Genomic DNA, 13295 nt, shown 5'->3' with positions numbered 1-13295 from the left:
ACGGCGCGCAGCGCGAGCGGCGGGCGGGCGGGCTGCTCTCGCGCTCCCGCTCCCGCTGTCACCCCGCGCATCCCCGCGCACCCCGTCCTCACCCGCGCACCCCCCGCACACGCACCCCCGTTGGCCCGGGCCGCCTGGCGCGGGGCCCCGAGGCGGGGATCTGGCGGGCAGAACGCGCCCCGCGCCCGAGCCCGCGCCCACCTCGGCGTCTTTGCGCTCCGCAGCGGCGCGCCTCGCCGGGCGCCCCCGCCAGTCCTGCCGGAAGATGGTCAACGACCGGTGGAAGACCATGGGCGGCGCTTCCCAACTTGAGGACCGGCCGCGTGACAAGCCGCAGGTACACGCGGGCCCGGGGCGTGGGGACTTGGGGCCCGCGCGGTGGGCGAGGTGGCGGCCGCTCCGGCCGGCGGGGTGGGCGCCCAGCTCGAGGCTGGAGTTTGGGGTGCACCCCGCGGGGGTCGGGAGGCCTGGGGTGAGGCGGGCGCCCTCCTCTCCTCCTCCTCCAGAAGAGGCTTGAACTTGGGGTGCGGGGTGCGGACGGGGGCAGCACCCCCGCAGGAGCCGCGCGCTGTGGGAGAGGGCCCTCTTGCGCCGCCAACAGCCTCCCTGTGCGCGTGTGCAGAGGGGGTGAGAGACCTATAGTTCGCAGGGTGACCAGCCTTTTAGTTAACTGTGCGACCACAGACATCACACCCTCGCTGAGTGTGTTTCCACCTCTCGGCAATGGGCATCTTAATCACTTGCTAACTCTCCACCCTGGGCACCACCCTGTGCCAGGTGCCTGGCAGGGTGCCGATCCCCTGGATCTCCCCTGGACCCTTACACTTTAAACAGCTCTGTCCCCCCCTCCCCCATACAGTAAAGGATCGATAAATATTTGTCTTATGTGAGAAGCCTGGATATCATGATTCTCCAGTTTTAAGACAAGGAAAGCGAGGCTCAGAGAGGGTTGCTCCTGCCAGAGGCCGTGAGGCTCTGCTGAGATTTGAACCTGGGTCCGAGGTTCCACGTCTGTTCATTTGATCCTTCCTGCTGCGTCTTCAGGGGCAGTGGAGGGGGCAGGCTTGGAGGGTGCCCAGGGCTGTGCACTGGAAGGGGGTGGGGGTGAGGGCAGAGCTCCGGGGCTGGCCAGAGAAGGGGCTGGAGATTCGGAGCTGAGCGGAGGGACAGCCCTGGGGCTGCCCCAGGCCGGGTTGCCAAGGGACTGGGGCAGGCAGGCAAGATGAGGGGGCCCCCCCCGCTCGCCAAGGAGAGGAAATAATGGGGCTGCCCGTTTTAAATTTCAAATTTCTCCCAGACAGATGTCATTGGGGAAAGGCTGTTTGTGTTCGCAGTGGCAAGAAGGCGGTGGCAGGGGCGGGTCTTGCAGCCCCTCACTCTCCAGGGTTGCAACCTGCTTGTTCTGTCCGGACTGACAGGGCCGTGGTGTGGGGGCCCAGCCCTCTACAGTTTGCAGAGCTCTTTCCCGACCAGCTGGCCAACCTCACTTCGTGCCATAGCCTGGGGGTTAGGCAGAGATGCATATTCCCTCGTCACAGGGTAACGTGGCTCAGAGAGGTCGAGGCACGGCCCAGATCACACAGCATGTTAGCAGGAGAACGAGGATTCGAACCTGGGTCTGACCCCAGCGCCTTCCAATGCCTTCCAGGTAGTCTGTTTCTTTGTTTCGGGCAGGTGCACCCCCGAGCCACTCTCAGGTGTCACTCTTCTGCTGAGATCTGACTTTTCACCCTCTTAGCAAGAGCAGTCTCATCTCCTAGACTCGTTCAAGGCCATCCCCAGCCTTGACCCGTTCTCCTTTCCCGTTACCCCCTTACCAGGACTGACTGCTTGTCGTTGCCAAACTCCAGCCCCACACTAGGCTGAACATTTCCAAACCTTTGCAGGTCCCAGTAGCATTTAGCTTGGGGCGCTCAGCTGCCTTTGTCTCGCTGCCTTGCCCCCCCCCCCAGCCCCGGGTCCCTCCTCTATCAGGAGCTCCCTTTGGACGCGTGCTCCTTCCGGGCCCCCGTCTCTACGTCTTCCCCTGGGCCCAGGCTCCTGCCCCTCCATGTAGCTCAGACTGGGAGCTTAGGGGTATTGGCTGAACTGAAGTGCGTGAGGCCCTCAGCCAGGCGCTCTGGGTGAGGAGTCAGCAGGTGCCCCTGTGTCTCAAGGGGAAGGGGGGGCTCGTGGGGGATCTGTTTGAAATGTGCCTTCAAGGCCTCCTCCCTCTGCTGCTGCCTGGGGGCACATACTCCAGCTGCCCCAGCCAGAGCCCCCGCCGTGCGCCCCTTGGCATCAGAGGCCGCTGAGAGCTTGTGGCCCCAGGGGCCTGGGCCAACATCAAACACCGCCTCCTTTCCCCCTCCCTTGGTGACCTGGCATGTAGACCTAAGCACGGTGACCGAGCCTGTGCGAGCCCCAGCCTCATTTGAAGCTTCAGGTAAGAGGCAAGCCCGCTTCGTTAGAGTTGTCCCTTCTCCCCCGGAGCACGAAGGGGCTTTCACACCCTTGGGGCGGGAGGTGACACCCTTGGGGCGGGAGGTGACTGTGGAACATTTGCCAGAGTTTGGAGTCTGTCAGATGAAAGATCTAGGAATAGCAGGAAGTCCCCCTGTGACCCGCTCCTCCTGGGCGGGGTTGGGGCGGGCGGTGGGGCGGTGGGGTGGGGGAGCCTTGTTTCTCAGCGGCCCTGGGGTCACGCCACCCCACAGGGAGGTCGGCCTTGGCGATCCCAGGCACGGGCTCCTGACACTTTCCAAACTTCCCGCAACATTGCGGAAAGAAAAAGAACTTCTCATCGGGAAGTTCTTCCCGATGTCTAACCTAAACCCTGCGGCATTTAATTCACTCCGTGGCTATTTCTGGAGTCTCCGCCTCGGCTGGGATGCACGGCTGCGAGCCGGTGCCCCCAGGAAGCTTACTTAGGGTCTCACGAGGGAAGCAAACAAAACAAAACAAAACAAAACAAAACAAAACAAAAAAAAAAAACCCTCACCAGTCAGGGACTGTCACAAGGCACCATGAAGAAAAGCAACTGTCTTCTTGTTCCCTGGGGCTTGGGTAGAGGTCACTGTGTTAGGCAGGGGGGGAGACAAGGAGGGTGACGTAAGGGAAGAAGGGGCCCATGGGGGTGACAAGCCAAGGACTCCCTTCCGTCACTTTCCGTGCCCTCCTCCGGGCCGCCCCCCCCCCAGCCCCACAGAGCTCACCGTCTAGCCCAGCGGGGTGGCTGTGACCTGAAGGCAGGGTGGGAGTGAAGAACCACCTCCCAGAGGAGGTGACAGTTAAGCTGAACGGTATTTGCCGCATCCGTCCTGGAGGGAGACCAAGGTGTGTTGGGAGCCAGGAAAGGAACCAGGCAGGTGCAGAGCTGGGCAGGGCAGGATGGGGGGAGGGGAGCCCGCAGGTGCCCTAGGCCGGAGGGCCCAGCGGGACCTGCCCTGGGGGCCTCTGTAGCTCTAGGGGGGTTCTAAGCAGGACCTTCGGGAAGGGTCCTTTGCGGCCTCGTGGGGACCGGGTTGGCGGCGCCTGGAGGCCAGCGGGGAGACCGTCACAGTGATTTCGAGGCAGATGACGGGCTTAGACCGGGGCAGGGCTGGGGGCACAGGGACAGAGCCCGGTGGCTGCCTGGGTGGTGGTGGGGCGGAAGGAGCCCGGTGAGGCACCGGCTTTGGAGGGGCGGAGGCCGAGTTGGTGCAGGGGATCTCCAGAGGGCTCAGGTTAGGGGTGGGGACAGAACCTGGTTCGGTGTCAGGGGGCCGGCTGGGCCATCAGGAGGCCAGGGGCTGTGGGGGGTGGGGAACAGACCTCAAGGGAAGCGTATGGAGACCCCCCCTGCCCCCCCCCCCCCAGATGGACCCAGAGTCGAGCTCCTCTGAGGAGTAGCAAAGGTTGGGGAGCTTGGAGCCCCCAGGAGGGGTGGACTTGGGCCGCTCTCCAGGCCCTGCCCCTCTGTCCCCTTCGGCCACTCCCCCAGGACCTTGCAAATGGCCAGAGGCTTCCGATGGTCCTTAGCATGGGGTGCCTTAAAGCCGAAGAACCGGCCCCTCATTCTAGGGGGTCTCTGGGACACCCCAACCCCATCCTGCCTTTGGCTGGGGTGCTCGTAGGAGACAGGGGGGGGCTGTGCATTTGGATCCCACCTCGCCTGGCCTCCCCTGGAGGGACATTTTTCTTCTTCCCACTTTGATACTGGGAGCCCAGTCCTGTCTACCGCGGGGGCTCCCGCACCGGCTCCCTGAGCAAACGAGGAAGAAGATCGGGGGGGGGGGGGATGGGGAGGGGAGGGGGGGCGGGCTGGGCACGTTGGGCTAGCAGGGCATCGAGCCAGCGCGTCCCTTCCTCTTGAGCCCTCTTTTCCTCTGCCAGACCCCATGGCCGCCTCTGGAGGCTGGGGACACAGAGGAGGCAGCAGGGAAAGACGCCAGCCCTCAACTGAGGCACCTCTGGGGTTTTACCTCCTGCCTCCCTCGGCCACGGGGAGCCAGCCCTGGGGGCCACGCAGGGGACGAAGCCACGTCCCTCCAGCTGGGGGCTCACGTAAGCGGTTAGTGGCAGAGTGGACCTCGAACCCGGGGCTCTTGGCACCTCTCACGCCCACCGCCTGGGATACCTTCCCAGCGTCTGCCCTCCTTGCCAGGGGAGGCGGGGGCCCTGTGCGCCCGGACCCCGGGGTGTGCACCCGGCTCTGCCACGGCCGAAGGCTGATAAAGCAGCCCCGGCCCCGTGGCCTGCTCTTTGCGCCCGGAGCCCCCCTTCTTATCTCAAGCAGATTTCTTTGCGAGACACGTAAACAGCAGCCTAAAAACGAAAAGTACTCCGTGTTTAAGGTGATCTCAGAAGACTAATTCTCCTCTGCTGAGTGGCCTGTTCATCTCCAACTCCGTCATCCCCCTGCCCCTCAGGGGACCCCATGTGGCTTTCTCGAGCCTCTTCCCCTCTGCACCCTCCGTCTTCCCTCCAGGGACTGGGGGCTTGGGTGGAAGCAGGTGCGAGAGACGGCGAGGGTCCTGGAGACACGGGGGTGGGTGGGGGCGGATGCGGCTGGCCACTTTGCCTTGCCGGCCGGGGACCTTAATGCCGTTCCGTTGGAGGACGTCGCTCAGAGCTGCTTGGGGCAAGGTGTCTCCCCGTGGACTCCGGGAGGGGCCTGATTGCTGACACAGAGCTTTGTCTCGCAAACCCCGCACTCCAGACTCTGGCAAGAACGTTGTGGGAAGACGTGGCCTCGGCCCGGAGGGTGTGATTCCCGTCACCGGCCCTGGGCCCTCCCGCTCGCCTCCCGTGTGTCCTCGGCTCGGGCTCTTCTGCCCTCTGAGCTCTTCCCCGTGAATCCAGCCAGAGAAGGGGGCGTTAGGACGTTTCTGGGGCGGGAACACGGCTGGTGCTCGAGGCCTGGCGGTGCTAACTTGGTGCCCGCCCATCTGCAAGGCCCTGACCTACAGGTGACCGGGGGATTGGAGCAGCCTGGAGGTCGCCTTCGTTCCGTGCCCGGCCAGGAGAGGGGGCACATGGGGTCAGAGGGGGCCTTGCCCCGGGGTCCGGGCTCAGCGTGAAGGTCATGAGTCCCGAAGCACAGTGGATCCCGGGGCCTTCACATCCTCCCCTTTCGAGCACGGTCACCGAGAGATGGCCTGGCCCATCTGTTTTTCCTCCCATCCATGTGACAAGCGGCCGCTCTGTGCCGGGTGGGGGGAGGCGAGAGCAGGCCCGCCCCGGGGGGGCTCGGTGGTCCAGCCCAAGTCTCCGGGCTCCTGGGGACACCCAGTGAGTGGATGTTTGCATGAGTACACGAATGAATTCAAAGGTGATGACTGTGGGTCTTGATAAGTGCCCCCCTCCCCTGGGGGGAAGGAAGGGGCGTGGGAACACGGAGGAAGAGCATCTCCAAAACTAGATTGGGGGTGGCGGAGGGCTGGGGAAACAGTCAAGGAAGGCTTCCCGGAAGAGGTGGCCATGTAGCTGAGCCCTGAAGAAGAGAGGGAGTTGGGTCGGCGGAGGAAGAGCAGAGGCCGTGGGTGCCTCGGGCTGAGGGACCAGCCTATGCAGAGCTGATGTAGAGGGGGGGGTGGGGGTGGGGGCTAAGGTGTTCAGGTCCGGCTGGAGCAAGCCGTCGAGAAGTGTGGAGCCCGGCACGGAGGTGCCATCCTGGGGCCCCGGGCAGATGTGGGGAGAGGAGTCCTGGGGGTGTCACCCCTGCAGGGGCGGGCTAAGGAATTCTCTCCCTCATCTCGACCACAACACGGCACCCTTCCTTGGGCGGGGGGGGGGGGGGGTGTGCTCGTCCGCCTGCGCCGCACCCCTGACCCCACCCTCCTCTGGTGCCAAGCAGCAGATTCAGGAGTTACCCGTGGCATTTGAGTGCGTGCAGAAGGAGCTGTTTGCTGTATATACTTTCCAGTAAAGAGCAGTGTGTAAGACGAATTGCTCCTTTACGTACCACCGTGGGGAGCCTTCAATTACACCTACAGGAACCCCCCCCCCCCCGCCCCGCGTCGGAGATGTGAAAATGTGCAAAAACGAGAAGGTGCACCCTAGCATCAGTGACAGAGAGAAGTAACACTTTGGGAGGAAAATAAACAACCCAACACCCCCAGATGCTCTGTGCACACTGATCGCCAGGCAATAAAAGCTGCTAATATTTATTGGACGCGCACAACGCGCCGGGCACGGTGCCAGGGGGTTCACATACTAACTCGCTTAAAGATGCATCGCGAATGCAGAAAGTTGAACACGCGGCGGGCGGGAAACTCAGGGGTAGAAGGTGCCTGGCCCTGAGAGGAGGCAGGAGGCCGGGGGGCGGGGGGCGGGGGGGGCGCGGTTCTAGCCTGAGCTTGCCTCTGAGGTGCTGTGTGACCCTCTGGGCCTCGCTTTCCCCACGTGTCATGCTCCCCGGCCGCCCCCTTTGGGGCTGTGAGGGATTCGGCCCGTGCGTCTGGGTGCGCGGTGCCTGCTTTACTGACGAGCGGCCCCTCTGTTCTAGCTTCCTTTGTCCCCAGCCCCCACGGGGTCCCCAGCCCACTTTGTACCTCCTCCGCCTTTTCCCGCTTTGGGCCACAACTGCCCTGCTGCCCCAACCCTTGCCTCCTTCAAGGGGGGGGGGGCGATCCCTCTCTCCAGGGTCCCCAGGGCTGTTCTGCCGGTTGGCCGCTCTGCGGAGATGGGGAGGTGGAGGGGAGGTGCTGGGGCCGGTCACCCTGCGCCCCCGGGACTCGTGCACGGCGGCCTCGGAGGCTGGCCCGCACGGGGGACTCGAGATGTGGGTGCTCCAGGTCGAAAGGGACCTTTAGTGACGGGCACTCATTCCGCTGTGACAGTGTGACAATTCTCGTTGCTGTCACCGTTACAGCTCTCTCTTCCTGAGTCTGCACGGCAGACACCCACGTGTGGGGCAGGGCGTGTCATTATTGCCTCCACTTTACAGGTGAGGTCCCTCAGCCAAGGTTTCCCCCTCCCCACCCCCCCACCGGAAATGGCAGCCCGGGGGCCTGAGGCCGTGGGAGCCTTTGGCCGCAGCCCTTACGGACCCAGGAGGGCTCCAGGGGGGGGTGGGCCTGCCCCGTGCAGGCCACGCGGAGCAGGGCAGGGGCAGCGAGGGGAAGGGTGCCTCTGTCTCCATCGGTCTCTGTGCCTCTCTGCCTCAGTTTCTCTTTTCGTCCTCCATCTCTGGTTCCCTGCGTCTCTCACTCACTCACTCTTGCTGTATTGTTGGTCCCTGTCTGTCTGTCTCCCCTCCGGGCTTCTGTCTGTCATCTCTGCCCTTCTCTCCCCCGTCCCCGAGAGGAAGGGGGTCCCCTGAGTCTCGTCCAGGCCTCGCAAAGGCCAGAGGCCCCGTCCTGAGGCTGCCCCCCCCCTCACTGGGCAGAGCCGGAAGCCCAGCTCTGCCCCTGACGCCGCCCCTTCTCTCTCTGTCCGTCTGTCTGTCCGTCTCTGTGTCTGCGTGCGCGGGGCCGGCCCGCAGTGGCCGAGCTGCGGCTACGTGCTGTGCACGGTGCTGCTCTCGCTGGCGGTGCTGCTGGCCGTGGCCGTCACGGGCGCCGTGCTCTTCCTGAACCACACCCACGTGCCAGGCACGGCGCCCCCGCCCGTCGTCAGCACCGGGCCCGCAGGTGCCAACAGCGCCCTGGTCACCGTGGAGAGGGCCGACAGCTCGCGCCTCAGCATTCTCATCGACCCGCGCTGCCCCGACCTCGCGACGGTCGCCAGAAGGGAGGGAGCCAAGGAATACGTGGGATGAGGCAGGGCGGAGATTAGGACAGAGACGGAGGAGGGGGAGAGGGAGAGGGAGATTCTGGACACGATGGTGACCAGCTGCAGGATGATGGCGGGCCTACGAGATGCAGGCGGAGTGTGTGGGCTGCGGAAGGGCCTCGGCGTGCTGGGCCAGGGGCTCGGCGCCCTGCAGAGCGAGCAGGGCCGCCTCATCCAGGTAAGGGGCCGGGTCTGCACCCGGGGTCCCGGGAGGGGGCTGGGGTGGCTGCCGCTGTGTCCCCCCCCCCCCCCGGTGCCGCCGCTGACGTCCGCGGCCTCGCTTCATCCCCAAGGGCCCCGGGAGCTGGTCCCACCTGCCGTCCAGCAAATGAGCCTCAGGGAAGGGGCTCCTTCGTCCGAGGCCACACAGCTAGAGGCACCAGGGTTCAACCCATTTCCTACGCGCTGTCCAGGTGGCCCTGGGCGTTTGTGTAGCACCCTGTGGCATGTGAGAGTCCGGTCAAGTCCGGGGCTCGAGGGGCTTCCCAGGCGCGCCGGTGCAGGTGGGGCAGGCCCTTCCCCCAATGGGTAGTGAATGGAGGTTCAAGGTCACGTGGCTGGTCAGTGGCAAGCCCTCTCCCCAGTGGGCCTCGTGGCCGGAGAGAGCTGTACCCCCTGCCCAGCGCCCTGTCCCCCATTCGTTGCCATCTGATGCTCCCAGCTTTCCAGGGAAGGAGGGACCCGCTGCTGGAGTTCCCACCGGACCCTTAGCCTGTCCCCACCGCCCCTGCCCTCCCCCGCGTCCCCTCCGCACCCGAGTCAGGTCCCAGCAAACACCTGGTAGTTCTGGGGGCAGAGTTTCCAACACTGACCGCGCCTGAAGCACCGGCAGGAACTTCCCCTCCTAGATCCCCTCATAGGATCAGGGCTTAGGGCCATCTCATTGGTTTTCCACCATTTTCCAGAAAAGAAAACTAAGACCCGGAAAGGGACAGTGATTTGTCCAGGGTGCAGTGGCCAAGTCAGGCCCGGCCTCTGGCCTCCTGATGCCCTGCCCACCCTCCGGCTTTGTACCCCGTCACCCCTGTGACTCAGGTCCTTAGGGACTAGGAGGCGAGCCCCACCCTGCCACGGATCCCAGCCCCTTCCCGACCCCGGGACGCCCAGGCATTTGCTCACCCTGCAGCTCATGAGCAATAGGTCTTTTCCTCCTCTGAAGGCCACAGCTGGAGGAATTATAGCCCTTGTCGTCCTGTTTGGGTGACTGATGGGAAGGCACTTCCCCCTCCCAGGGTGGGGTGGGAGGTGGGGTGTTCAGCCGCCCCCCCATCAATCTGGGTCTCCTCAATCTGGAGAGACCTCCAGATTTTCTGGGTGGTCTGCCCCCCCCCACCTTGCTCTTCACATGATGGAGCCCCTGGCCAGCCAGGCCCTTAGGGCAGGGGTGGGGATTGGGGGGGAAGGGGCCTTGGGGTGTCCCACCCACCCACCTATGCAGAGGCCTAGAGCTGTTCCTGCAAGACTGATAGCTTTAGGGGGGCCCGGGAGTGCCTTGGCTCACCTGACAGATTCACTTCTCCAAAGAATGTTTAATTTGACTCATTTCCTACAGACTCAGGGTAGCTTCAGAGACCCCATGTCGCTGGGGCTCCTGGCTCCCCTCCTCCAAGCGTCCCAGACCCCCCAGGGGATTGGCCCAGACGTGGGTTTCCCCAAGCACTGCCCTCGGGCACCCTCTGTCGCAAGTGTCAAAGCCGCTTGCTAAAAGGCAGCCCTCCGGGGCGCCTGGTGGCTCGGTGGGTTGAACCTCCCATTCTTGATTTCAGCTCAGGCCGCGATCTCAAGGTCACGGGATGGAACCCTGGGTCGGGCTCCTGCTAAGCATGAGAGCATTCTCTCTCTTTCTCTCTCTCCCCCTCTGCCCCACCTCCTCTGCCCTGCTGGCCCTCTCGCTCTCAAATTAAAATAATAACAATAATAATAATAAACATATAAAAGGCACCTCTCTGAACCTCATCACAAACCCCGGGGTCCCAACAGTTAAGCATCAGGGTGGCTCTCGTGTGCACAAGCGTCTGAAACCCGCTGGCCTGGGAGCAGCAGGGCCGAGTGGTGCTGCCTGCAGGGGTGAGGCCGCGGCCGGTGCTGGGATCCAGTCCAGGCTCCACCAAGCAGCGGCTGGGGACTTGGGCTGGTCAGTGGCCTCCCCGGGGTGAGTCTCCTCACCTGTGACACGGGGGCGAAGGTAGCCTGTTCCCAGGAGGATGTGGGAGCTCCCGACTGGGGCCGGGCTCAGCTGGCCTCTGGCGCATGAGAGACCAGCGTTTCTTTTCTTATTACGGTGGAAATTATTTGTAAACTAAAGCCGCGGTCAGCGGGGGGCCACCGTTGCAAATCCCTTTTTGGGATCGTAGTGGCAGGAACCACGGAGTGCTGGTTACTATAAGCACCTGGTTGCACAGTGGCCCCAGGAGGTGGAGATCGCGGACCCATTCCACGGAGGGGCAGACTGAGGCTCAGAGAAGCAGAGGGCCTTGTTTCGGCTCAGTCACACGACTAAGTGCCCGAAGCAGCGACTCTGACTTCACTGCCCCTAAAAGCTGCCGCGTCCCCTTTAACGCATCCATGCAGCTCAGCGAGCAGGGACTGACTTTCCCTATTAATTCGGAGCGTGTTTATATGTACATTTTCAACTTTAATCATTTGCTGCTTTACACTGAGGTCTTCCCTGCCCGCCAGCAAGAGCGGGCTGCGCCTGAGTTTCTCGAGCGTGTCCGCTGGTCCCAGAAGGGTGGGCAGTACCCTGGAGACTTCACCGATGAGCCTGGTGATCTCTGGTGCCCACACCTGTCCCCTGCGCCCTGGGGGCCGTCTGCGTCGTCTGGGCCACGGGGCTCCCCCCCACCCCCCCCCACCCCCACCCGCGGAACCTGTCTACAGGACACTACAGTAAAAGCCCAGGGTGGGATCGGCCACCTTGCCCCAGGGTCCCCCCCCCCCCCCCGCCGCTCCGCGCCTTCCCCCAGGCCTCAGCCCTCACTGCAGAGGAGAAGCTGGCAAGGAACGGAAAAGCTTTGCGGGAGCCCTTGCTTCTGGACGAAACGAGAATCCTATTTTGTAAACTGCCGGCAGTGTGTGTTTCCATTTTCCTTCCTCCAACGAGCTATACCTGGCAAGTGACAGGTTCGGGCAGGCTCCACATGCACTTGCTGGCCGGCTGTGCCCGTGACCCCGCCTCCCCCCTCCCTGTGGTCCTGCAGCCTCCTAGAGCCAAGCCAGGGTGGGGAGGTGACAGACCGCAGACCCTTCGGCCAGCAGGCACAGCCCAGGGGTCCCCGGGGCGGGCAGGGGGAGGGGGTCCGTGCTGCGCTGACCGAGCTACAGGCCTCCAGACCCGGATCTCGGGGAGGGTGGCTGTTAGCCAGCGGTGGGAGTGACACAGACCGGGGACTGAGCGCTCCGGCCCCAAACATGAGCTCTGGCGAGCCACCCCACACACCCACCCCGGAAAACCGGGTCCCGTCACTCTGGCTCACAAAGGGGGGTTGGTTACTCTTCCAGGGTCACTTGCCCAGCGGATGGAGGAAGGTCCGAGTCAAAACCCAGGGCTGACGCCAGAGCCTGGGTCCCAACCACTGCCCCCACCGTCCTGCCCCCATCCCGGGCACCCTATGTGCCTTTCCTGCCTGTCAGCCCCGGGGTAGCGGCCTGAGGTCGTTCTCCGTCAGGGGCCGCTCCTCCCGGGCCTCAGTTTCCCCATTTGTAACCAGGGGACAGCAACTCAAGTCCTCCCTCCATGGGAGCTGTGACCCAAGAAAGTGGAGTTTGCGTGGGGGCTGGGCGGGGGGGTGGGGCATCCCAGGGCCCCCTCCTGTTTGCAGAACCATCACCCCTGCCTCCAGGGCCTCGCTGGGGGGACCGGGAGAGACCGGGTGAGGGTGTCTCGTAGCCTGAAAGGTGCCTTAGGAATTCGTGGAACGAGGTGGGCCAGGTCCTGCGTGCCCTGCTGTCGGCCCCGCTTCGGGGCTTCGTTGAGTCACCCACCCACGTGTACCTGGCAAATGGGTGGGCTGGGATTTGAACCTGGTGCCAGGTGCCCACCTGGGCTTTTGCCTCCAGTCACCTCACCGGGGCTGAGGCCCAGAAATGGATGAGGACAGGGCCTGGGCGCAGCAGGGGCACGGGTCTCTGTTGAAGCCCCTCTGTCCCTTCCCACCTGAGCCCCCAACCTGAGACCCCCTCGGATGGGGGCCAGGGCAGGGTGGGGACCTGCCGTCATACGAGGAGGGGCTGGCCCGTGCCGGCGGGTGCTGGCAGGGGCCCCCCCGTGCTCCACAGCTTTTCTCCGAGAGTCAAGGCCACATGGCTCACCTGCTGAACTCGGTCAGTGACGTACTAGACGCCCTGCAGAGGGACCGGGGGCTGGGCCGGCCCCGCGTCAAGGCTGACCTTCAGAGGGCGCCTGCCAGGGGATTGCGGCCCCGGGGCTGCGCCAGCGGTGAGTGGGGTGCCCAGCTTTGTACCCCCGTGGTCCCTCCCCCACCCTCTGGTAAGGAAACGCTGTTCCTGTTTGCTCAGGACTTTCTGCAGCCAGGCAGCACGGAGCACCCGACCTGCACCCTTCTGTTGAGCCCTCTCCCGGCCCACTGTGCCCATTTTCCAGATGAGGAAGGCAAGGCTCAGAGAGGGTGCTCACTCACCCAAAGGCACGCAGGGAGTAGCAGAGCCAAGGCCTGCCCCCGAGGCTGGTGCCCTGGGGCCCACATGACCCCGCAGGGTAGACTGACAAATCAGGGAGACCCAGGGACGGAGGGGGGTGGGGAGGGACACGGGTGCCAGGGCACCGGCTTGACTGCATTCCCTGTCGCAGGCTCTCCGCCACGCGACTGCCTGGACGTGCTCCTGAGCGGACAGCGGGAGGATGGCATTTACTCAGTCTTCCCACACACTACCCTGCCGGCTTCCAGGTCTACTGTGACATGCGCACGGACGGCGGCGGCTGGACGGTGAGTCTCCCGCGCTGCGCGGCCGGCTTCCTCTCGGCCCCGCAGACGCCCAGGCAGGCCGGGGTGACCCAGGGGACTGTGCCCACGCACCTGGCTACTCTGAGCGGCCTCTCA

At 64.3% G+C, this 13295-nt stretch overlaps 1 protein-coding gene across 1 annotated transcript in view; it reads left to right on the top strand.

Annotated features, from left to right (window-relative positions):
- Positions 1–265: 265 nt before the first annotated feature.
- FIBCD1 (fibrinogen C domain containing 1) overlaps positions 266–13295 on the top strand; it is a 30191-nt gene continuing 17161 nt past the window's right edge. The window contains 5 exon segments of the mRNA XM_030293518.1: positions 266–337; positions 7946–8413; positions 12514–12673; positions 13046–13117; positions 13120–13181. Coding sequence (XP_030149378.1) covers positions 266–337; positions 7946–8413; positions 12514–12673; positions 13046–13117; positions 13120–13181 — 834 coding nt within the window.

The sequence above is a fragment of the Lynx canadensis genome, chromosome D4, assembly GCF_007474595.2.
Source record: "Lynx canadensis isolate LIC74 chromosome D4, mLynCan4.pri.v2, whole genome shotgun sequence".
Classification (NCBI taxonomy): Eukaryota; Metazoa; Chordata; class Mammalia; order Carnivora; family Felidae; genus Lynx; species Lynx canadensis.
Note: the sequence above shows the minus strand (reverse complement) of the source record. Positions and strands in the feature narration are given on the sequence as shown.